Genomic DNA, 27,210 nt, shown 5'->3' with positions numbered 1-27,210 from the left:
AGGGGTTGGCAGCTACGGATGCTCTAGTCCAACCTTGGCCAACAGGACTATTTTATGCTTTTCCTCCGGTTCCACTCCTCCCCAAAGTCATCCAGAAAGCTTCCCAATTGGGGTCCACAATGATTCTAACTGCTCCGTACTGGCCTCATCAGGTATGGTTCCCCTACCTAAAGAAATATGCTCTGGACGGTCCTTGGTTTTTGGATCTAACTCCGGACCTGCTGATTCATCAGTCGGGACGACAGCACCAGTCCCTTCAAACTTTGAAACTAACAGCTTGGCTCCTCCACTTCCGACCTTACTCAGAAATCACACCTTAGACCCGGAAGTTATTCACATTTTATCTTCAGCCCACAAACCCACCACTAAGAAATTGTATCTCAGTAAGTGGAAGAGGTTTGCTATCTGGGCTCAACTCAGAGGCTTAGACCCTGTCACTGCCCCGATACCAGAGGTCTTAAAATTTTTAACATCCTTGTTTAATCAAGGATCTTCAGTCTCTACTATTAAAGTCCAACTAGCAGCTATCTCCAAATTTCACGAATCCATAGACCCACCGTTGATGAGCAGCAGATTATGTAAAACTTTCATGAAAGGTGCTGTGCTTTTAAGACCCCCAGTTTTTCATCCTGCGCCTCCGTGGGATCTTGATTTGGTACTTCGTGCCTTAACATCGTTCCCTTTTGAACCGGCTGCTACATGTGAGTTGAAATATCTGTCTTGGAAAACTGCCTTCTTAGTTGCAATTACCTCTGCAAGAAGAGTTTCAGAACTTCAAGCCCTATCTATCAAACCACCGTACTTGATTTTTCACAAGGATAGAGTATCATTTAGGCCTAATCCATCTTTTGTTCCAAAAGTTTGTTCTAGTCTCTGTCTCCAACAATCTCTAGAGCTACCAGTTTTCTTTCCAAAATTTTCTAATGAAGCGGAATACACTTTGCATAAATTGGATGTTCACAGGCAATTGTGCTTCTATCTAGACAGGACTCAACAAATTAGAGAAACAGACCAATTGTTTGTGTCCTTTTCAGATAATAAATTGGGTAAAACCATCACTAAAGCTACTATTTCCAAATGGATTAGAGATTGCATAACTCAGGCTTATTCCTCTTCAGATAAGCAACTTACAACATCTATCAAAGCTCACTCTACCAGAGCTATGGCTGCCTCTATTGCGTTTCATTCCAAGCTCGCTATTTCCGAGATTTGTGCTGCGGCTACTTGGTCCAACCCGCACACTTTCATTTCCCACTATAAATTGGATGTGGCATCTAAAGGGCGAGCATCATTTGGTTCCACGGTACTCAGGAGTGTTTTCCAGTGAGCCACCCAGGATTCAGGTGCTAGGGACGCTGTCCCATCAGTCAGAATGTAGGCGAGATAGGATCACATAACATCTTTTAGTTATGTACTCACCATAACTTCAGATGTTTGGGATCCATCTCGCCACATTCTAATACTACCCTCCTTCCCCCTGCCTTGGAGATCAGAAGAGATTGAACGGTTTGAGTTCTACTGTTTTTATCTTGTTTCATCTGGCAATGTTATAAAAGCAGTGCGTGCGTGTGTGCATGTATGCGGACAAACTAGATCTGGGGGACTGGTAGTGGTGCATCCTGGGATATAGTAAGCTCAGCCAATAAGAGACTTCGCTCTTTGGCATAAGCGTGCCGAGTCGGAGCCGAGGGATCGGCTCCGAACCCATCAGTCAGAATGTAGGCAAGATGGATCCCAAACATCTGAAGTTATGGTGAGTACATAACTAAAAGTTTTCTATGGTAAGATGACATTAAGAGGTGATATAAATGTGGTTGATAATCCATGCTCAGAAACTGCAGCCACAATTTAGACCTTTACTGGATAAAGGGATGGAGTTAAGGGGGAAGTGGGGTGCAGCTGTCCCATATGACAGATGTGTACTGGTACTTATACCACCATCAGGAAACATATGCAGTTCATTCTTGTTGGGGCTTTGTCTTGATATAACTTTATTTAGTTATTTATTTATTTTTTTATTTATTACATTTGTTAACCAGGTAGTGTCTGACTGGGCCAGGAGCCCATTTTCAGTGGACACCCGGGGAGAAAAGCTCCACTACAGTGAAATACAAACTTCCATACAAACCATAGTAATTTATATAACAAAACAAGTAATAACAGAGAAATTAAATATATAGAGAAAATATAGCATTGAACTCACGGACAAATTGCAAGAACAGACATGGTTATAATCATACAACATATGAATATATGTATGAGTAGCAGAGAATATAATTTATGCAGCAAGCAAGAGTGGAACAGAGATGAGAAATTCTGTATAGAGAAGAAAAATAAAAAATTTAGTTGGAGATGAAGTGGTGATACGGGCTGCTAGGATCATCAGAAATAAAGGAGAGTTAGGTAGATGTTGTGGGTAAAAGTAAAGGAAATGGGAAAGATTTAGTCTGGAGAGTGTTAAGAGCACAACCAATGAGTAACAAGGTGATTTGTCAGGAGTACTTTGAGCTCATGGTGGTTAGGGTTTTTTTGTTATGGTCTCAGGAAGAGTGTTCCAGAGTTCGGCTGTTTTGTGAGAATAGAGCGAGTCACCATGATAGTTGTGGGAGGGGCTAACATTTAGCATAAGTTTGTTAGAAGATCTGGGAGATCTGAGATTTGCACTAGGTTGGACTACGTTGGAAATGGCTGGGCAGTTGCTAGGTTGTTGAACTAATTATAGGCTAAGGTAAGTTGATTGAGTGATAAAAGGTTGGGAAGTTCTAGCCATTTTAGCTGTAAGAGAGCTTAGCAGTGGTGAGATTTGTGAGGATAATTTGTGGCATATTTGGCTATTTTATTGTAGCATGATTCAAGGTTTTTGAGGTCTGTCTTTCTCAGATTTGTGAATATGAGTGAACTGTACAGGAGAGTAGATAGGAGGTGTGAACGGGCAGTGGCTAGCCTGGCGTTAGGGGTAGGTATAGTTTGGCCTTGTATAGGGTGCCAAATTTGATATGGACTTTTTTGATTGTTAAAGCGATATGTTTATTGTAGATTATTGTCAATAGTGACTCCAAAAAGTTCAGCCTGGTTAGTGGGTACGATCTCAATTCCATTTGAGGAGAATATTGTGATGGGGGAGAGAGAAAGTTTGTGTTTTTTGTTTCTGAAAACTATTATCTTAGTTTTGTTGGGGGTTAATTTTAGTTGGTGTTCCGAGAGGTATTTTTCAATCTCCTGAAAAGAGGTTTGCATTTTTAGTCAAAGTTCCTGGGGTGAGGTGGCTGAGCAGATAAGAGTAGCATTATCTGCATACTGTACTATGGAGGCTTGTTGAGTAGCAGAGATAAGGTTGTTTGTGAATATCATGAAGAGAAGAGGACCGAGTATAGAACCTTGGGGTACACCCACTGAGATGGGAAGTAGGGGGGAAATAGAGTTATCCCATTTGGTAGCTTGTTGTCGATTGGAAAGATAGCTATGGAACCAGGTTAGAGTTGATGAACTGAGGCCATAGGAAGACAGTTTATTTAGTAGTACCTGGTGGGATACGGTGTCGAACGCTTTGGACATATCCAGAAAGATGGATGAAACAAGCTGGCCATCATTCATGAGTTGATGAATGATGTTAGTAAAAGTTAGTAGGGCAGTGCTGGTACTATGTTTCCGTCTAAAGCCATGTTGAGAACTGGAAAGTAGATTATTAGTAAGGAAATAGTTAATGAGTTGGTAGTGTATGCATTTTTCTAAGATTATTGCTAGGGGGGAAAGGATGGCTATGGGACGAAAGTTATTTAGTTGTTTGGTGGGTCCGCCATTGTGGAGGGGTATGATGGGAGATATTTTCCATAGAAGTGGGGCATATTTTTCTATTATAGAGCGATTGATCAAAATAGATATGGGGTAGGCAATTGAAGGAGTGGCAAGTTTTAGAAATTCATTTGGAAGTTTGTCCGAAGCAAGACAGCAGGGTTTAAGTTTGGTTGAGTGACATTATTTAGCTAGTTTGGATGGGTGAGAAACTGAAAGAGTTGGGTTTTTCTGGGGCCGGGGTAGGGACTGTAAGTGGCTGAGTTGGTTGGTTGTCTAGCAGGGAGGTGATAGTATTTATAAAGTGGGAGTTGAATTGAGTTGCAATAGGGTCTGAGCTGTTAGGGGTGACTGTGGGTGGGGTAGGGGTATAACCTGGGCTTAGGAGATGGTTGATGGATTTCCAGAATTTTTGGAGGTTATTTTGGTGTTTCTGTTGACAGGATTGGAAATATGTTTGTTGGTCTTTTTTATTTGTTTCTTAGTTGCTGATAAGTTAAGAGGTCAGCTTTATCTTTGGTTGCATGGTAGGCTGACCAGGCTCTATCTCTGCGCTTCAGTAGCTGTTTGGCCTCGGTGGTTAGCCACTGTAGGGGCTTAGTTTTTTACTTACTTTCTTAGTATTTGGACTGACCTACCTATAAAGTTAACAAACTGATCATTTTTAAACTGTGACTTAGACTACAAGGCTAATTGAGCTACACACAACCAGTTTAGGCAGTCAATATAATGTATGTATAATGCGCTGTTATGCAAAGTACAGCTGATATGCAGATCACATAATGGACACAACACGAGAGATTTGCTAATGAGCTTTTTATTCAGTGCACAGTAGTTCATAGAGAGCAAAAATCCCCAATGTAGAGACACTAAATGCAGAAAGACAAAAATCAAAAGACCGAATGTAGAAAATCTGACAGCAAATGTGACTGAAGCATAAAATATTGAATATGACAATGTATAAAACATCAGTGGTAGCTCCAGATTCTTTTTCTTGCTGGGGCACTATAGGGTCACAGTAGCTAGCTGGTGAGGCACATAGGACATGTGAAAAAACACCATACTGATAAATTACATGGTAACAACTCACCTGTAATCCAGTATTAAAAATGAAAGACCATTTTCTTACGTAAAAAAATAAAAGCTATAATCTTACAAATCCTGGGCATGTTCACAACACAGAAAAACTACTGATTTGTCATATTCAAGGAACATGGTTTTGATGAAGTATTGATACAGTACAGTACATCAAGTCAGTTGTATAACTGCCAATACAACCAAGGTGGGAAAATGTACTCAAAGACAAAAATGATTTCCTTATGTTTAGCATGACTTATAAAGGGGGGCATGAATTGAATTATGGGGAATATGTAATGAAATAACTGAGACACAGTGACAACCATAAACAAATATGTGTTAGTTTTTCAGCCCCCTCCCAAGAAAATGGCACTGAGAAAGACAAAAACTGTACCAAGCAAATGCAGCAACATCAACACCCAGTATTTTATTTCTGGTTTGCTGAAATAATGCCAATTGAAATTATTTAGATCTGAAAGATTTGGGTTAACATCATTCCTCTCAACTTATTTGGTCAAGAATTCTGGACAACCCCAGAATTAAAAGAAGGGTACAAAATCAGGAACAATTTTAAATATTACTGTAATTCACTTAAAAGTTGGTTAGTAGAGCTGCAGTTGTTTTGCATCATCATGCATTTTCTGGACATTGGAACAACAAAAACTAAAAAAACTCAAGGAAAATAGGTATAATTTTGCAGTTCTGCTGATTATTTTTATCGTATGTCATAAGAATCCTGTGTTAATTGTTACATTTCTCACAATTTAATAGAGTTTCAAAGCTGAACTGTTTCCACTGCTGTAGTACTTAATTACATTTTGTTTGCTAGTTTTACAGGACAGTAGTAGCCACATTGTCTGGTTTTCCTGCACTTGATTTGTAAAACCAGCATTTTTACAATAGGATGATTTTCTGACTGCACTCTTGTGGCAGAAGTGTGTGTAGCAAACCTATCTGAGTTGGGGACTGCCAGATGAAAGCTTATTGTGTGTTTTCCTGATTAGTCTATAGACCTTGCTGCTGTAAAACTTGTTTTTCTGATTCTATATAAGCCCATTGTTTGTGCTAGGCTGCTGTCTGTGCAGTGGAGGTTAGCAGTGCCCTCTAGAGATGCAAACACTACCAAGTAAAAATTTCCCTTAGAATAACCATCTCTGCAACCTTCTCCAGTCCCTCTGCTACTCTAAGAGCATCTGAGTTGCACACAGAGCAGCATTGCCCTGTTGGATAGCTACTGTTCACTCTGAGTATAGCAACTATTCTTTGTCTGTGGGCTATCATCCCAGTCCAGTTAAATCTCCCCACTGTTCACCCTGGTTTAACCCATAGTAAAAAAAAACTGAAACTATGGATAGACACTTTCATGCTCTCTCTGTGGCCAGGCTGGTGGACATGGGCATCCTGAAACAGTGTAGCAATTGTCTCATATATACTGACAACCACTTAATCTTGAACCAAACTGAGATGTAGTTACACTATGAAAACTGCGACACAACTCTCACATACTGATAAAATAAATGACAGGCTGTCAGTGCACTCACATCATTTCACTCACTAAATAAGGTCTCAAAACATAAACCTGCATATGTGGAGGTACTCACAATAACATACCAGAACCTCAGAGGTCTCCTGTATGCTGCCCTCATAAACCACCTGCAAACAAAACCAAATCAACAACAACCACTGTACATAAAAATACATATCACTGTGTCTACACAAGCAAGCCCCTAAGGTGAAACACCACACTTTCAGACATCTTGGTCATAGGGGACTCCATTGGGAGACACACGGACGAACCCTCATCAGGTTGGCTAAAGAGAGGGTTACAGTCATTTGCCTGTCAGGGGCCAGGATTCGCCAGATCATGCAGGCACTCAGATCACTCAACCACAAGTACGAGTATGACACAGTTGTAGTACATGTGGGTGTGAATGACCTGAGATGTACCTTCCTGGACTATATGAAGAGAGACATAATGAACCTGTCTGAATACATGCCACGGGTTCCTATTACCAGATCGAAAGACCGTTATCGCGAATACATAAAGAGCGACATGGATTGCGCGGGAGAAGGAAACGCCGAACAACCAAAATAGCAAAAATTGAAATGTCGAAGTGTAATTGTTGGCTCGTCTGCGGTATAGCTCCGTAAGGTAAGCGTGCGATAGATAGGACTTTAGGGTTAGGGAGGGGTTAAGGATAGTGCATAGATAGTTGTGTATGTGGGGTTTATTGCAGTGTTGGAAGTAGAGTTTTGTTAAATGTATGTATGTGTATTATTTATTTTTTGGGTGTATGTCTGTAGGGGACATGTGCGGTAGTTACGGACCTTAGGGTTAGGGAGGTGTTAAGGATAGTGCGTAGTTAGTTGTGTATGTGGGGTTTAGTGTAGGGTTAGAAGTAGGGTTTTGGTGCTTTACTGTAGGTTAGAAGTAGGGTTTAGTTAGTGTATGGTTAGATAATATGTAGCGGGTGGTGGGGTTGGCCGACTATGGCAGTTCGTTATTCTATTTTACGCTGTTTAGTGCGTTCGGGATTTTTGCGGTTTGCGTTATAGGTGTCAACGTTTAGGTATTCACGTAAATGTTTTTTCGATTTGGTAATATAGACCCCATGCCACAGGCTGGTTTGAGCCTCACATTGAGCAGCATTCAACCTTTACCAAGAATGATACCACACTACAAACAGAAAATTATTTACTTCAATAATTGTCTTAGCTACTGGTGTCATGCCAAGGGGATCCAGTATTTGTCGCCCTGGGAAGACATGATCGACAGACCATGCTGCTTTGCCAGAGATAGTCTGCACCTGTTGACGCTAGGCTTTCAAATACTGGCCACAGCATTAGAGCACCCCATAGTGCCTTTTTTAGGCAGTGCCAAACCAGCAGACCTACCAACATAACAAATTCCTCTAATGCCAAGCTGAAGGCACTACTGCTTAGTGCTTTGAGTCTTAACAAGAAACTGCACTCCGTAGAAGCTGCGGTCACATTAGAGAATGCTGACGTCTGTGCACTGACAGAGATGCGGTTCAAGGCTGCTGCAAGCACCTCAGTGGTGCAAGGCTGCAATGCCTGTCATACATTCAGACCACCCTTGGAAAAGGAAAAAAAAAATGAAAGAAGGAGGGGTTTCCATTTATATAAAAAACAATCACACCTCTAGAATGGTCAATATGACTTGCTTAAGCTTCTCCATGTCCAGCTGACCACGGGCAAAATCCCCCACCATATCATTGCTAGCTGCAGATCTCCAACCATGAGCAATGAAAACCACTCTGAATAAATGAAGTTACTAACATCACTTATAATTCAGCTCAACACACTACTCATGGGTGATTTTATCTATTCCTTCGTAAACTGGGAAACATATAAAACCACTAACATGTAGGCTGAGAGATAGATTCCTGGACTTTGTCAATGTGAATGATGTAGAACAGCTGGTCTGCACTCCCACTAGACCCTCACATATCCTTGACATAGTACTCACAAACATGGGGAAGCATTGCACCCCCCCCCCCAGCATAATGTCCTCATTGGTAAGATTGGATCATAAATCAGTTTCCTTTGAAATAAATGTAACAGTAAAACTCCCATCAAATCCTAAAACCCTAAAAAAAATTTCCAAGCCAAATTACCTTCTATTAAGTGATAGGATAGGTAATTTAAAGCTCCCCTAACCTCGAAAACATGGAGGCTTATGCAGAAGTATGCATGAATGCCCTGTACAAACAGTTAAACAACTGCATAGAAATGGTAGTACCTGAACAACTAAACCCAGATGTAGCCAGAAAACAAGCCACCCTGGTGGATCCCAGGCATAAATAGACTTTATAACAAAATGAAGAAATCCCTTTCAAGAAGTAAGTGGGAGGAGAAAAAAAATCCATCATTACTCTCAACAGGCAAATCAGGGGACTAGTCAAGCCTTCTTAATCTAAATATGAGACTAAAATAGTATTTTTTGGTTTTGTCCAAAATCTTAAGGGAAACATTCAACGATGTGCTGAGTTGGCTCTAGATGGCACTACCAATACACAGCCAGAAGAAATAGCAAACTTGCTGGCTGATAAATTCAGCTCATTTTTCCACCCCCTCATCACCTTCAGTCAGCCCCCATGAAATACCCCCTACCATTCCTTTGCCTGTTATCACAAAAGAACAGATCATTACTGTGCTGTCTAAAGCTAGGAACATGGCATCAGTGGGCCCTGACGGAATCTCAGGATGCCTACTAAATAGCTTGAAACTTGACTTAACAAACCGACTCGGATCCCTATTTAACCACAGTTTCCAGGCAGGCTTTGTCCCAGTAGAGTGGAGGACAGCAACAGTCATCCCTCTGCATAAAGGGGGGCCATTAACTATCCCAGGAAACTACCAGTCCATAAGTCTGGCTAGCCTCATATGCAAGGCTCTGGAAAGGATAATAATGACATAGGAAATCTTCAGACTGTAGACCCAACCCAGTTCAAATTAATCAAGGGCAGGTCTTGCCTGCTCAGTCTGGTGAACTTCTTTGAGAAGGTCACCAAGGCCATGGATAAGGGTAAGACAGTGTATGCTGCCTACTTCGACCTGGCCAAGGCATATGAGACAATACCCCACTCAAGTATTATAGATCAACTCACAAAATTGGGCATAAACCTCTATGTCACCAGATGGATAGCCAAATGATTTACAGATAGGATACATGTAGTTAGAGTGGGGGAATCCACGTCCAGCAAGAGGTGAATCACCCATAGAGTACCACAGGGTTCAGTGCTGGGCCCCCTCCTGTTTGGGATATATTTCTCAGGTGTCAAGGTAAATATAGATTTGCTTTTGGCTGACCAGGTTTGTTGATGATTGCAAGTTGAGGGTAATCACTGACTACGCAAACAATGTTGATATCCTACGGAAAGGTCTGATACAGACTAATGTTTGGTGTCTGAGCCATGGCCTCAAACTAAATGTGAAGAAGTGCATGATAATACCTTTTGGGAAATCAAATACCCCTGCAAATTGCCCCCCCCCCCAAGAGTGGACCCAGTAGTGAGAAACCTGACTACTCAGACAGTAATTTGAACTTTGACCACCATGTGCCCACAGTGGTGAGGAAATTCTTCCATGTGGCTCACCTTGTAAGTATGGCATCCAGATCTAAGGATGTTACAGTACCATTGTACTCAGCCCTCATTAGGCCAGTAATTGAGTACAGTGCACCCTTTGGCATGAACCTAGCCAGGCAACTGCAGCATTTGGAATGTCCTCAGAGGTTTCTCACCAAAAAAATACAGGGCATAACCAACATGTCATGTGCGAATCAGTTAAAAGCCCTAGCACTGTATTCAGTTTCCTACCGATTACTGAGGTGTGACCTACAAGGCAGTTTCTGATCCAGCCCTGATGGAAATGTTGCATATTTACAAAAGTAACTGCACAAGGATTATCTGCTCCAAGGTCTAAACCTGATCACTGATATGAATAGATCATGCTGGAGAGACACATATTTGTCTCAGAGATTGCTACCCCCTCTGGGATAAGCTTCCTGTTCATGTGAAACAGAGTCCTTCCCTGATCATCTTCAAGCACAGTCTGAACTAATGGATGAGTAATCACAGATTCACTCCTGGGGTGGTTCCCATGTCCCTTATGGACAGAGGCAGTCTATAAAAATGATCAAAACCCTGCATGTTGACCCTTGTTATCTTTCCCTGAGGGACAGAAAATTGTGTAAAATCCAGGTAAAACTGGATAGGCTTGTAAGGGCTCTTGAGCTGTTAGCCTTGTAATCTCCTATAAACCTATGACAATAAACCTGCGTGATTTTTAATGCACACTGGTGTATCAGAAACTGAAGAAGTGATTCAAGGTCTGTTACTTGGTGCAGATATCAAGGCTCTAAGTTCTTAGCTGCCTCCTGTAGTCAAGGTTACAGGGTTTGATTCTTTCTAACTCAGTTTGCCTACAGACAGTGACTGTGAGAAGTTACTTGACCAGACAGTGCTCTCTAGTTGCCCCCTTTAACTGGTTTAAAAGGTAGAAAAACAAAAAGATAGAGCATAAGTATGAGGAAGATACTTGTGCAGTTTCTGAAAAATAAGATCAGAGTTAGTTGTAGATGTAGTAAATTGACACTCTGTTCCAATGAAATAAATCTTTGTGCATAAGATTTCAAAGCTAGCTGGAAGCAAGGAGAATCAAGTGCCCCCCTCCCTCACTGACCACCCTTTCTTTGCTATTTTATTAACTGAAGGAATTAGCTTATACATGCACTGTGATTGCATTGATTGCTTTAGGTTGTTTCATTATGGTTCATGCACTGTGAACAACAGCCTCTTATGCGCCAAGATTTATTTCATTGGAAGAGAGTGTCAGTTTACTGCATCTTGTTTTATTTTTAACTAAGGTGTTGCATTATTCTTTGAATCTTTGATTTTTTTAATAAATAGCTATGATAAATAATACAGAATCATACGTCTTCAATAATATTAAATCATACGTCTTCATCAAAAGAAATAGAAAGGAATTGTTACTAGCCATGCTGTGACCTTCCTGATTGAAGCTATTAGTAAAAGTACCTCTGCTTCACATTTTGTCTGTTTGTTCCATGCTGTGAGAGGTAGTGTCCCACATTTCAGAGATTGAAGGTTGAGAGTTATGGTAAGCAGCTGGTTTAAGAAAGCAAATGGTAGGCTTAGAGAAATCATATTAAAGTGATGATTACTGTAGCTTGGTTGGGGAATGTGGACATAGCTTAGTATCTGATAGCTTTAAGTTGAACTGCATTACTAAGACTGGATGTTCTTTCACTTTTTTTTTTTTAAGCAAAAAACAGGTAGCTCTGTCGGCAGTCGTAATAATATACATTATCCACAGCTCAGTACACTTGTATTTATTTTTTTATTTAATTTTTATGGCACTCATCATCATGGTGGAGTGCCCTGTATCAGCAAGTGGAAATATATTACTCTGGATACTATATTTCTCAATTTTCTACTCAGGCATCAGAAATATAGCGAATGTGGATATTATTTGTTGGTGGTAGGTGATTTATGAAAGTAAATGGCAGATACAGGATCACTTTTTTAATTTCTCCAAGTCTTTTGGGATTCTAATACCATGATGGGAATGGACCCCTATTCCTAAGTCAAAGTACGATTAAAGTTCATGAAGTTAGTAGTGTTTCAATCTTTGTTGTTAGCCAGAAGTGCTCTTCGCAGCACCTGCTGTGTTCTCAGTAATGACTCCTTCTGCAGTTCGTATGGCGTTACATGCATCGGTAACGTATCTAAGTACGATTGTAAATTATTTTTTTTAAGACCTGTTGCTCCTACTATTACTACTGAAACTGTCTGGGTACCCTTATTCTACATTGCCCTTGTTTCTGCCTGCAAATCCTGGTATGTTATGACTTTGTGTTTCTCTGTATGTACGACACTGTAATTAGTGGGTGTGGCAGTTTCAATGATCAATGCTACTTTTGTCTTATTTTCATGGGCAAACCACAACCAAAGGAAAAACAGAAACTGTAACGAACTACAAACCAACCTCGCAGGCTTGGTATGGAAATGAAGTAGTAACTGATAAAACAGGCAGTCATAATAAAATAAAAACCACTAATTTATTGAAAGTATTTAAAATAAGCGCTTTCATCAGAAATCATAAAGACTTCATCTTATGCTAGGAAGTCATGTGATATAGTTTATATACAAGTTACTAAATGACAGGAACGGCATTTAAATTTTGGAGCTAAAATTTTTAAAGAAACAAGCACAGGAAATCCTATATAAAACATTCCCTAGGAGATACCTTAAAATAAAATAAAAGATACTTTATTTACTATAATAGTGACTATATCAGTATAAAATGAAACGTTTTATACATTTTTTAATTTTGTAAGAATTAAAAAAAATGTAAAATTGTAAAAATATGAATATGTATGGAAATTTATAAAAATATATGCTTTTTTGTTAAAACAGAAAAAAATAGCAGTAATGTAATGAAATGAATGATTATGTAATTATGTATTAAAAATTCTGCATTCGTGTTGGTTACCAACATGTGCTTTGGCTTCCTCCCACATTACAAAGACATGCGTTTGGAGCATTTCTCCTCTGGCCTCCAATGAAAATTGGCTCGTTCCAAGTCGGACTTTCCCAGTAAATAAATGTTAAATAAATAAATAAATAATACATGTGTACTTAACAAACATATACTTCTGGGTATGCGTTCCACATGTCTTTGTTGTTAATCTGCTTTGCAGCATTTGTCATGTAGTCAGCATACAATGCTGTATGGCACAGTGCCTCACCATGAAGAGAGAGCTGTTACCACCTATGTTTTCCTTACCCTACTATCTATCTTACCCTCTTCTATCACTTTTTTTTTTTTTTTTTTTACATCTAGACCGCTGACTAGTCATGGCTAACTGACGTAAGTAAATATACATTTTTGTAGTAAATTAAATGAATGCCAAAGAAGTTTATCTTCAGTAATTTTTGAACTGCAGTGCTTCTGCTTTGAGTGAAGTAAATCAAAAATAGTGCCATTCTGATATGGTATACTGTTTTCTTTATTGCAGCGTTGCTGTTTACATTTGTTTTATTAGATGTGTGTGTTGTCTTCAGATGTGGAAGTACAGGTAACAAGTTTGTTTATGACAAAGTATGCCCACTGAGAACAATTCAGTTTTTCTGGGGTATCTAGCACAGTAAAGGTGAGTGGCTTAGGGATACACAGAATGCAGATGGGGTTCACAGACTTACAGTTCCAGGTCGTCAGGCTTGTAGTTTAGCAATTATGTGCTTCTAAACTGCACTTATGCAAAGTTCAGTTTTCACTGAGAAATTTAGACTATTGTATGTATTGCTGAAAAATTAGAGTTTAGTGGGGTTTTTTTTTGTATGAACAGCACATTTTACAATGTACATATGGGGCCATAATTTTGAAGGATGTAATAAAATGTTTCCTATGTAGTCAAGAGATGTTTGAGAAGCCTGGAGTTCTGTTCACGGATATAACAGTAGATTTAGAAGCTGGCTGTGTTGTTAAGAGTACAGTAATGTAGTTCTTTGGGTATAAGCTGCACTTTAGTATTTGTCTTGACAGATTTTAATGGTGTGTTTAGCTTATGTTTACTTTGTCAGAGGGGAAGTTAGTGTGAGTCAGCAATATACTTCATGTTCAGTTTAATAGAATGTTACTGTGTAAAGCCATTCAGATTTCACTGAGTTATTTCTTTATTTCAGACAGCTGCACTCATACGAGATGAGGAATACTCAGGATCACCATGGAGACAGAAAGAGCAACTGCCCAGGAGAAGGCAAGCCTAAAGTGCAGGAAGGTGCCAGTAGTGTAACCACTGTGGTGTTCCTGGCACTTTTCATAGACCTACTAGGCTTTACTCTAATTCTTCCCCTGTTTCCCTCAATATTGGATTACTATGAAAAATCTGATGTAAGTGAAACATGCAGATGGCAAAATGTATGTTAAAATGTGTGAATAAGTATACCATAGTTGTAAATCAAAGCTAGTATGGTTAGTTACAGTTAAACAAAGCTTTGGTAAATGTATTTTACCTGATTGGCAGGAACATTGTGTGTGTGTGTGTGTGTGTGTGTGTGTGTGTGTGTGTGTGTGTGTGTGTGTCTATATCTCTGTGTTTCTTTACTATTCGTTTTGTTTATCCATTTCTGGAAAGTAAGTTTTTCAGTTTCCTGCCGGTGTCTGTTAAGATGTTTAAATAGAGTGTCAAGAAATAACTAATAATGCCTGACTGAGTCGGCATTACCACCTGAGGTGTTGTGATTTTTATTTTTTATTTATTTTACATTTGGTAACCGGGAAAGTCTGACTGGACCAGAGGCCTGGGAAGAAAAGCTGCACATATAACACAGGTTAAAATCTCATCATATGACAAAGATTACATTTATTTAGACATATACAAAGCATAAAAATAAAGCTATGATAGTTCTATAAACTGTACATCAGTAAAAACATTCAGAATTATATAATGCTATAGAGTATACATCAATTGTACGTGGACGAAGTAGAGGTGTTGACAAATAGAGAGAAGCTTGAGGACTGATGCCTGCTGTTGCAGCTGGACAGCTTGTTCACAGCTGCATGTTTTGTTATTTCCCTGTAACACCTCCCTGGAAGCTCATTATTATGCTTAGAAAATGGGCTGTTAAGTTGTTTTGCATTTGTTTTATTTTAGTACAATTCTTTTTTATATTCTTCACTTAAAATAGTTATTCCACTTTATGTTTGAAAGTTGGTGTAGGATATGTAATTTTTGTTGGAGGAGGCATTTAAGTTTTGAAATGTAAACGTTTTATATACCAGTTTTACAAAGTCTATTTAAACTCACAAGCACAGATACACACACACACACACACACACACACACACACACACGTGCGCACGCATTCCCACAAAATAATTGAGACTAATATACACAGATTTACACACACACACAAAGCCATATATGTACACAGATACATGGGCACTTACACTCATACATAGATAAGAGTGTGCGCGTGCACACACACACACACACACACACACACACACACACACACACAATGATGTTAATAATTTTGTTTTCTTTAAATTTAGGCTTAGGTCTTGCTTTGTAGAGCGTTACGGAATGCATAATATGCTTAAGTCTTTGTAAGGAAGTAGTCAAGCATTGTGTAGCTTAGAAGTGTTGTTTCACTGAAAAGGACTTCAATCATTATAACTGCAAGAGAGACACAGGTCTGGAATTGAGTATTTCAGTGAGCTGATACACATTATTTGTTTGCAGTGTTTCTCTGTCTATGTTAGAAATGCCTGAGACATATGTGAGCATTTGTATCCTGTGCATTGCCAACTGCTGTTATCATTTTAGGTGCTTTCAATTTAGTTATAAAACAAGGCAATAAGAAGGAAAACATGTTCATGCAGAATAACAGACTACTGCTCATTTTGCTGCAGACTACTTTGAAGCTCTTCTTCTTCTCCCATTTTGAATTTTAAAAGACTTGGGGCAGGATTCAGGAAGCCTCTGTGTAAGAGTTATAACTCTTACACGGAGGCTGCAGTTAAACGGTGTGATGTCAGCATGTCATGCATATGCATGAGGTGCATGAGGCATGCTGAATCACACTGTAAGTCTTACACGGTCCGTGTAAGACAGTAGGGGGCGTGTCCGTAGGCTAAGCCCTGCAAGCGGACACGCCCCCGGAAGTCTAGAATGGCAGAAAGTAAACACCCACGAGAGAGGCCATGGAAATGTGAATAAACACACTACACAACACATGCCCCCACAGACCAGCAATGTAAAATGTAAAAAGTGAACAGATGTTATAAAATGTAAAATGAAAACTTTTTATTTTTTTTAAAACCCCGTAAATGTTTGCTAATGCGTGCGCGGGTGTGCTACTAGCGCAACTGCAGTTAGCAATCAGTGGAAAAGGATATAAGAACTAAATATGCAAAGTAAGCCAAGAAGTAATAGCATAGCGGTAGAGTTTTCGGCTTAAGAGCAGGCAGGCAAGGTTCGAGCCCACACAACATCCTTTTTTTTTGTAAATAAGCACTAAAAAGGCCCCTGACAGTATTGTACAAATGTAAAAGTATTTCCTTTTGTAAAATGGAATGAAATGGATCATATATTTTCAAGTAATACAATAATAAAAATATTTAGAAATGTACTGATAGCTAAGCTGCTGTCAAACAAGGTGAGACAGAGTGCCCGTAGCTGAGTAGTGTTTCAAAGGCTGCAAATTGCTTGCCCGTAGCTAAGCACTGGTTTAACAGGCTCAAACTGTGTGCAACTAGCTGTGCTTAGCTTAACATGCGTGTTAATAGCCAATTAAGGTTTAACCCAGCGCACACCGTTTGCGCGGAGGTGCGCGCCCACAAGCTAACCGCTGGGCAATGTTAAGCAAGCTGTATCAAAAGTGCCTTTACACAGACACACCCCTCAGCCTGTCTAGACAGTCATAAAAATTAAAAATCAGTGGTCAGATTCGAACCCAGGATACCATGCACTAGAGTCAAGGTACTAAACCACTAAGCCATGACAGCAGTACTTAGAAATGCAGAAATAGCATATATATAGGATGTAATCCAAAATGGAGCATGATAAAGCAGTTTCTGTGAAGTTGATACAATTCCAAAATGGCCAATCATAGAAATGTGCGGGAAAATCGGCATATATAAGCCCCATAGGCGGGAATACACAGCATAAACGATTGTAGAATAGACCTGCAGGCAGAATGAGTGGAGTAGGGGAGGGACGTTGCTTTCGAGCACAGCGGTGGGGCGTTGAGGAGTCCAGATACATGGTCTGGCTCCTAGTTCATCATCATGAGGCCCAACTCATGCAGGGCCAGGTCTCATGGGGAGCATACAGGGCGGAGGCATGGGACCAGTTGGCTCATGATCTCACCAGTGCTACTGGGATTCCACGTACCGGTGAGCAGGTCCGTCACCACCATGTGGACCTGAAGCGATGCAAACAAGACCAGTTGACCCAATGGATCCAGGAGGCCCGGGATATGCCCAACGCCCCACTACTGAGTAAGTTACATTTTACTTATGTATGTAAGGAATTCAACTAGCTGATACCATGGAGATGTGTATTCCAATATTACTTGTTTTGTATTACAGCTGCAGGTGTCCGCTCTGCGAATCGCAGGGCACATGACAGCAGGCTGGTGCGGCTGCACCACCATGCAGGTTAGTAACCCCACCTAGTACTTGTAAATAAATATTATAGTGTAGCACTTAGCAGAACACTGCAGTGTATTCATTAAAAGTAATTGAATGTGCAAGCAACAAGTGAAAGTGTGCAGGTATGGCTGCATCAAGTTCATCAGTATGTAAGTGAAACTGGAAATATAATTGATAGAAATAAATAGTTCTGTAATACAGATGTCCCACCATTAATTAAATGTAGTATAACCTGCAGTAGTCTCAAGAGTACAGCTTCAGAAGCTGAGTTAATCACATGTGAGATATATCCCTGTTGAAATGCTGAATCATGACAGAAGTGAGGCTGCTGGAAAGTGTTTGAATCACCACAGGTCTAATATGTGAACAAAGCCTAGAAGTACCAACCTGAACTGTGAAATAGCAGGATGTGTGAGAGTGACAGAAAGGGTCATGTATCAATAAATAAAGTAGTAATAACTCCTGAATATATAAGCCTCAGTGTGGTTCTACAGAACTAAATGCATGTGGGAATTAAAATTAACATCCCAAAATGATTTCAGTGTGTCTGAATCTTGAATGTTTAAGCCAAAATCTGTATATGGTGATCACAGTCAACAATTTTCAGATAGAATGAATGATTGTCTGACATACTAAACATCCATAGTTGTCCCCTGCCCTGTCATCAAAATGTAGCAGGATGATGTATCTGATCAAATTCAAAATAACTAGGATAGTGATGTATCTGTAACAGGTCTAGCATGACAGTCAATTAAAAATCATTTGAAAACTATCACCCACAAGTTAATTGTGTTTCTATTACAAATGTATATCAATGTATAATTTATGAATGTGTCAACATTTTCTTTCTCCACCCCACCCTATAATTGCAAATTAAAAACTCACTAAATATTGGTATGTGAAAATTTCATTAACCATGGACATTTGTCCTGTTGTTTCAAAAATATATGCATGTCCGTTGTTGCATGTGCCCTGTTCATACCTGCAAACCTGATGGCCTGTTGCCATTAATCAACCCTGCATGTTGTTTGATTGTGTATTTCTGTTCAAATAATGCATGTGATATTGATATGCCTGTTGTTCAATGGTGTTAATATCTGGGTGTTTGTTTAATGGGAATACCAATGCATGCTGTTACAACTAATTTGAATGGAATAATATGCTACTAACCCAAACTAACATAACATACTCACAAACCTAGAACGCTTGGGAAGGCGGGTCCCAGCGGACCCACCTCTCCCACCTCATCTGGCGATTGCACCTGGCACTAGTGCCCAGGCCGGACCCTCCTCCGGTGGCCCTGTGCCACCTTCGGGTGGAAGCGCTGCAGGGGATGGGGCCTGTCCCCCCTCTGCAAGCGTGGCCGGAGGAGCCCGTCCACTCACCCTCCAAGGTGTCCGGTCTGTGGTGCGAAGGGAGATTCAAGACTCTGTTCTTGGGCCCCTATGCCAGCTTGAGGCCCGGGTGGCACAGCTTACGGGCATGCCCGTTGTCCCGCCTGCACAGCCCCCAGCACAGCCCCATCCTGGGCTGTGAAGGAACAGTGGCAACTGCCTATGGGTGGGGATATCAGTTCCACTGTTGCCATCTGTGGGCTCATGTGCCCTGGATATCCCAACCTCCGTCCCCGTCAATTGTGTAACCCCCCCACATGTGTCATACACCGCCCCTGTATGCGTCTTGTCTGTCTTGTCTGTTAACCTACCCAACCTACCTCCCCAGCTATACCGACTACCTTCACCTGACATACCACTCTCACCTGAAAAAAAAAAAAAGGGCACTCTGTACCCACAAAAAAATTACGCCCCATACATAGCTGTCCATGTTGCACACATGTCCGCTGGACATTGAAACTGTTAATTACAATTGGCTGTACAACAGGTATTAATGTTGTCCTGACACCTCTCTCAGGGGTGGAAGGTTTCAAATGTCACACCAAATTACATACAAATGCACAGCTGTTGCTGAGAAAGACATGGGCAGCTATGGGCCTCACCTACATCCCTCCTGCAAATCCCAAGCTTGTTTCCCTACTGTCTTACCCTCTTTGTGACCCCTTTTCACCACTTTCCTGTCACCCTTTTTCTTTTCTTTCAAAGAAAATAGCGGTGTGTCGTGTGTTAGCGGAGCTCACCGCCAGTGCATGCGTGAGCTCAGCAAACAAGCGCAGACCTGGTTTTAAGTGCTTAAAAGTGCCTTTGGCACTTTTGATTGACAGGTCCTGTACTCATTTCGAAAGAAAAATAAATTCCCACTGTCAGTCTCAAACCCAGGACCTTGGTAACACTAGTCTGTATGACCTACCACTAAGCCATGACTCTCATACAAGAACATAGTGCTAAAATAAATATAACATGTAATAGTAGGAATCAATATAAAGGCAATATAGGATGTGTACTACCCAAAGCATGTCAGGTAGATTTTTAATGTCCGAATTACTGGATTCCCATACTAGTTTAGTGTTAACAGAAACAGCCCTGCTAATTGTTAGCTTGTACATAATAATGTAAGCTAATGTACATATATGAAAGTATGTATATGTACACACACATATATATATATATATATATATATATATATATATATATATATATATATATATTAATACATATGAAATATAGTTGTAGGTGTCAGTATTCATACACACTCACTACAGGAAACAGTGAAGATAAATGCAGCAACCAGAATCTACAACACAGCCTGACTCCTGTGAGACTTACTAACCCTTTTAACTGCTTAAAGGTGCCTTCAGCACTTTGATTGACAGGCCCTGTACTCAATTTGAAAGCAAAATAAAAGCATACTATTAGGCCCTACCACAAGACCATTGTAACACTAGTCTGTATGACCTACCACTAAGCCATGACTCTCATACAGGAATATAGTGCTAAAATAAGTATAACATGTAATAGTAGGAATGAAGATAAAGGCAATATAGGATGTGTACTACCCAAAGCATGTCAGGTAGACTTTTACTGTCCTAATTACTGGATTCCCATACTAGTTTAGTGTTAACAGAAACAGCCCTGCTAATTGTTAGCTTGTACTTAATAATGTAAGCTAATGTACATATATGAAAGTATGTATATGTACACACACACACATATATATATATATATATATATATATATATATATATATATATATATATTAATACATATGGAAATATAGTTGTAGGTGTCAGTATGCATACACACTCACTACAGGGAACAGGTGAGAGAAATGCAGCAACCTGAATTTACAACACAGCATGAATCATGAGAGACTTACTAACCTTCACACTCACAGAACACTGTCGACAGCATACCAGCATGGTCCACGCCCTTACAATCTGAAAGGGCAACGCCTATCTCACATACCCTTTTATAGCACTGTCCTGAAATCACAGTGAGACATGCAATCAGTACACAACTGGCTGCATGCAATTAGCAAATGCTGCCTTACAATTGGTGCAGAGGCCATCACATGGACCTATGCAGATACCTACAAAAGCATCCAGTACTAACACTCCACACATGCAATACATTCATTGCACCAAACCGACGGAGAAAGAGAGAGAGAGAGAGAGAAAGAAAGAAAGAAAGAAAGAAATAAAGCAATAAAGGCAGTGATAAAAAAACTGCATCATCACAGCAACAAAACCAGCAGCAGCAGCAAACAGCAATTAGCACCAGTGACACAGCAACAGCTGACACAAACACAGGTAATGCAAAGTAGCAGGTTAATACTGTGTTTACTGTGAAACCTCCAAATGTATCATAGTTCACTATCTATAGGTATGTCCATGAGATAGGTTGTGTGTACATAGTCCTGATATATATACATATGTAATATTGCTGTACATGTCTTCCATACTTAAAACTTCCATAGCTTAGAACACAAGGCCAGTTATGCATATGATGCAGTAGTTCCCAGGGTCAGTAGAGGTTCCTCCTCATTGGTGTGGGACCACTGTGTATGTATGGCACTGTTCAGGTACATATCCTGTAGTATGGCCAGGGTTTAATATCAGTCTGTAATGTGGTGCTATGTCCTCTAGGGGTGAACGTATCACACATCCAGGGATACCATTTTGTAACAGTGATGCTGTGTGTTCTGCAATGTTGAGGGTGGCCCTCACCTGGACATGTGAGATGATAGGGAGGTTACATTCATCTGTGATAACTAATTCCACTTGTGTAGGAGAATGGGGGGGGGGATACCTGCACCTAAACTGTCTGCAACAATGTTGCCAATATCTGTGCATTTGGTGAATGTGAAGCATCTTACCACTGCTGACCACAGATGCCTTGCCTTCATGTGAATCTGCTCTGTGCTGCAGTAGCCTCCTGCTATTGTTATACAATGTGCCTGTATCTGTAGTCCACTGGACAGGATAAATAAGTGGTGTGCATACGGTCTGGGTTAGATATGTGTGTGCACATTACATGCACTATGTGGGATGTCTGTGGTAAGCTTTTGCAAAGGGGCCAGCAGTGTGTGTTGTGGCTTCCACTGGCCCAGTGGGCTGCATGGATAGCATCACAGTCCTAACTAGTGAATAACTGTGTAATTACATACATACATAGCAAGGTAGTGTACTGTGCTTGTGGTGTTGTTGGGATATGTATATCCAGGCTGAGTAATGTGTGTCCACATCACAGTGTTGGATGGCAACACACATACAGTATGTTGGGATGAACACCCAGAGTGTTTCAGAAGTGTTGCCTGTGCAGAAATATCTGGCCATTACCTGCATCCCCACAACACACACACATGCAACATATGGCAGAAGTAGTATAGCAGTACACATAGGTTCATAGGTTCATACTAGGCTATTTGCCCTAGGGCATTGATAAGCCTAGCCAGAATGTGTTTGTCTTTTGCCACCCAATTAAAATTTATTTTGCTATGCCCTTTTCGAGGTTAGTATACTGTGCCTCTGTCTAACAGTGACATAGAAGTGATACCGGGTACAACTATGATCTCCCATCCACTCATCCAGATTCCTATGGAAGAGAGTCAATGAGGGACTCTGCCTAACCTGTACTGTGAGTTCATTACAGAGTGAAGGGAGCCTCTGGGTTATGAATCTGTCCCTCCAGCATGTCCTATTTATTTCAGTGCTAAGGTTCAGGTCTCTTGAGCGTGTGGCTGTATGGGATTTTGATTTCCTGAGGTGCAGCATGTCCATTACTTCTGGGTTGGACATGGCTGTATATGTCAGGCACAGATTGCCTCTGAACAGGCAGTATGCCACTGAGTCCAGCTGGATTTTCTTTAACCGGGCAGCATATGGCATCTGTTTGAGCCCTTTGATCCTCTTGATGAGGTACTGTTGGGGTTTTTCCAGTTGCTGTAGGTGTCTGGTTAGGTACATCCCAAAAAGGGCATTGTACTCAATTATAGGCCTGATGATGGATGAGTAAAGAGGCACGATGACCTCCCCTGATGTACATGTGAATCCCTTCATGATTAGCTGGGCTATATAACATGTTTTTCAATCCACTTTGGCCACGTGGTTGTCAAATGACAGATTGCTATCAAGTTTGTTCCCCAGGTCCCCAATTACTTCTTCTGTACTTAATGGCTTAACACCTATGTGGTACTTTGCCACCAATGTGGAGGTGTGGGTATCTTTGATGAATATTGATACTCCCCTCCTTTTGTTGTTTGGTCCAAGTGTTGGGGCCGACAAGAATGGTAACAGGTATAACCTGGTAGTGCTGGTGTGCTCTTGGGAAACCTGAACCAGGTTTCTGTTACTGCACAGATATCGATGTCCATAATGCTAAGTAGAGTTTTGAGTGCGTGTATCTTGAGGTTTAGACTTCTGGCGTTGAGTAGCATTACTCTTAGTTCCTCATCCTTTGTGATACCTATGGATGTGGGTTTGCCTTATGAGCCTTGCCTAATAAAGGCACTATGGGTGTAGCAAGAGCCTTTGCCAAAATCCAAAAGCCCAGGGGTGACAGGTGCAAGCTGTCCCTAGCAAAGCATCGTGGCTTGTACAGCATATCATCCCAAGCTGACAGGCATTGGATCACCTTTGAATGACACCAGTACTTCAGTCAATTGTTGAAAGTGATCATCTTGCCTTGATATTGTGGCATCATTCTTGGTGAGGGTAAGATGCTACTCAAGGTCAGGGTCATACTGTCTTGGGCTACATGCTCAGAGAGCTCCTTTCTGTCTCTTTTCATGTAGTCCAGGGAGGTATGTGTCAGGTCATTCACACCAGCATGGACAATGAGTGAGTCATATTTGTACTTGCCTTGGAGTGACTTGAGTGCTTGTGTTATGTGGCGGGTCGTAGTGCCCGACAGGCTGCTCACTGTGACCCTCTCCTCGTTCAGCCTGGTGAACGTGACGTCAGTGTGCCTGATGATAGAGTCACCTATTACAAGTGTATGAGGTGTGTTGTTTACTGTTAAGGGCTGTGAGTGTTCAGCACATTGGCTTTGTGAGATATGTGTTGCACGTGTTTTGTTTTGGGGTAGCGGTTGCTTGGGTGTCTGCTTTGGAGGTCTCTGCTGCTTAGGCAGATCTTTATTTTGAGCCTCCAAGTATGTTTTTGTGTGATTATGTGTTTGTTTTGCTGTCGTGGTAGGTCTATGTGAGACTGGAATTGTAGTGAGTGTGGTTTCCTTCTCCTCCTGACTGGTTATGGCAGTATTGAGTAGAGAGAGCCTAGCCTCCAGTTTGGTATATGGTTGCATCACTCACATGTGTTTGAATTTGTTGTTAGGAGGAGGGGTTGTCTGTGTACATGAGGCTGTTATAACATTGCCTCTGGATTACCACACTCACCAGCTGGACTGGAGAGGAGATTGACAACTGACCTTTGGACATGCTAGAATACTATTGTGAATTCGTAATAATTGAAAACAAGGTCCAGTGGGGAGTGAGGGTGTACTGATATTAATTTCTACTGCTGACTGATATAATAGCTTCAGTGAGCAAGTGCCAGGTAACTTAAGTGCAATGTGTTACAATTAACTAAATGCAAAAACGACAAGCAGTCACTTTCTTTCAAGTGTAACAAGGAAATAAGTACAGTAAGCAATGCAGATATCAGTAGTGATTCACAGAAGTGCTGAGAAGCTGTGTATTATGTGGAATTAGCGTACCAGTGAAATAACAAGCTAACAAATAACAAGCATATAAACAAAGCTAGATTCAGGAGGCTTGGATGTAGTGTATGCTACAGCAAACAAGGTGTACCAATGTCAGTAAGATACAGTTCAAATATGCAGGCACTATAAACCTTAAACCAGAAGTTCCCAGCTATGAATGGCAGAGTACAGCCTATTCTCACACAAGAGTGCAGACCACAAACCTTGTTAATGTTAAATAACTGGCCTGAAGGCCAACTGCTTATACCAGAACTAATACACTTGGACACTGGGCTCTCAATCAGCAGTTCCCAACTTAGAAGGATGAAAGCTACCTGTCCTGCCACCACAGTGCTTGCCACAAACCTTCCTAATGTAAAACAACTGGTCTGAAGGCCAAGTGCTTAATCCAAAAGACTTAGAATGATAGCTACACTTTAATCAAGTTACAACCAAGCAGTAATAACTACAATTTAATACTTCATGTATAGAATGTGTACCATATATTGCTGACATACTCTGCTGATATCCTGTTTGTGTACTTTTCCAGGGAGATATGGCTCCAAAAGGAACCCTGCATACTCTGCTGCAGAGGACGAAGTGATCCACCAGAGCCTGGTGCGTGACTATGACATCCTGTTTTCACGCACCACCCAGAATCAGCAGGAGAGGTCTGCACTGTGGCAAAACCTTGTCAGCAGGATAAATGATGTTGGCATGCATGATAGGACATATGAGCAGGTGAGACATCACTGCAGTGATTTGATTAGAAATGTCCGCCAGCGTGCTGCAGATATCCGCAGGCAACAGGTTGCCACAGGTGGGGGGGTGGCCACACATCCCCCCCTCACCAGACAGGAGGGGCTACTGCTAAGTGTCGTGGATCCAGCCCCAGAACAACAACAGCATCAGACTTGCATCATGATGGAGGTTGGATCCACACAGCAGCAAGACACTGAGCGTGCAGGTAAGATGCCATATGTACATATGACTGTTCTGTACACTGTTACTTCATGCATGCATAAGGTGTGCACGTGGTATGTATCTGTCATCATGATATGTAATTGTGCATGTGTGATACTGGCATTATGAGCAGCTGATGTGTATAAGGGAACTGGTGTACTACTGTACTGTATCATATGCAAAAACAATGGCACACTTGTGCCCACTGACATTACTTTCTTCATATTTCCAGGTCCCTCCCATCTAGCAACGAGGCAGGCCATACATGCTGGTGAGTGTGTTTATCATTACCTGAAAACTATTTATAATACTAGTAAGAGTAGTGTAACTCAGTAGTATACATGCTGGTGAGTGTGTTTAATAATACCTGCAATACTCAAGTTAATACTAGTAAGAGTAGTGTAACTCAGTACTGATGTGTGTGTGTACTGTGGGGTGTGCATGTGTGCAAATGTGCCTGTGCCCATGTGTGCATGTGTGTGTGTGTCCATGAGTGCATGTGTCCATTTCTGAATGTGTGCATTTGTATTGAAGTGCATCACCGTAAAATATGTCTTGAGACTGTAATCTGTGTTCCCTGTTTTCCTCCCGTAGGTTCTGGTGCTGCTCTGGTGACCTGCAGCAGGGAACCTGAATCTTGTGCCCCAGGTACTGATGATGAGGAAATGTCTATAATGGTGCAGGAAGGTGTGTCTGGGTCCGCCATTGGTCAGCCAATTGACAGTACACAGCTGTCAACCCCTTCAATGCGCACAGTCATCCTGCCGTTACATCCTTTGTCACCATTGTCCCTAGGTGATGGACAGTATGCATTGGGCATAGATCAGGGTAATGTGGTACCTGTGGTACATGCATCCCCACAAAGCAGCCATGAGCAGGGTCCTCCAATGGTACCACGCAGACAGTCGCCCATGGGTTCTCGTGGGGGCATCCGTGGCCGTACTGCCTCTGGCCGACGTGCCCAAGGAGGTATGTCAACCTCCACTATGTTTCGGACTGTTATGCAGGCACAGGCGCGTATGGAAAGGTACACCAGACAGGGTCTGAGGGAGCTGACAGCATGTCGCACAGCCATGACAGATGGCATGCGTGACATTGCGAATGCTATTCGTAATTTCACAGATGTCGTTGACAGACGTTGTGGGGACATACAACAGCTGCTCCACAACCAGATGTCCATGGGCCAGGGCGATGGTGTGCGTTTGCGGCATCGACGTGGCCGTATGCCGGCAACAGCACCAGCTGGCAGTCGCCGCGGATGACAACAGGCCCACTCACGCACCTCAAGTGCCAGCAGCAGCCCCAGCAATGCTGGGTTAGTGCTGTCATCAGGACGCCCCAGGAGACCACGTGCACGTGGCTCTGGACAGTCCCAACAGGGAACTGTGTCCAGTCAACACACACCCGCTTCCGATGACAGTACCCAGTCTGGGTTAGTACCGGATACGGTCCGTAGCACCCCTGCCAGGCACAGGTACCGTGTCCGTGCCCACAGACACTGATCTGGATGACCTGACAGGTGCAGTCTGTGGCTGTCCACAAAACCCTGTACATGGCAGCCATTATGTGGGACTGTG

At 41.5% G+C, this 27,210-nt stretch overlaps 1 protein-coding gene across 1 annotated transcript in view; it reads left to right on the top strand.

The window, feature by feature from the left end:
• The window catches only part of MFSD10 (major facilitator superfamily domain containing 10), a 1,679,282-nt gene that overhangs the window by 29,224 nt on the left and 1,622,848 nt on the right, over window positions 1-27,210 (top strand). Inside the window, exon 2 of the mRNA XM_044062919.1 lies at window positions 14,103-14,310. Within this exon, the coding sequence (XP_043918854.1) occupies window positions 14,122-14,310 (189 nt within the window). The 5' untranslated portion in view covers window positions 14,103-14,121. The remainder of the gene's footprint in view (window positions 1-14,102; window positions 14,311-27,210) is intronic.

This window comes from Protopterus annectens, chromosome 2.part1, assembly GCF_019279795.1.
Source record: "Protopterus annectens isolate FY-2018-M chromosome 2.part1, PAN1.0, whole genome shotgun sequence".
Lineage (NCBI taxonomy): Eukaryota > Metazoa > Chordata > Ceratodontiformes > Protopteridae > Protopterus > Protopterus annectens.
Note: the sequence above shows the minus strand (reverse complement) of the source record. Positions and strands in the feature narration are given on the sequence as shown.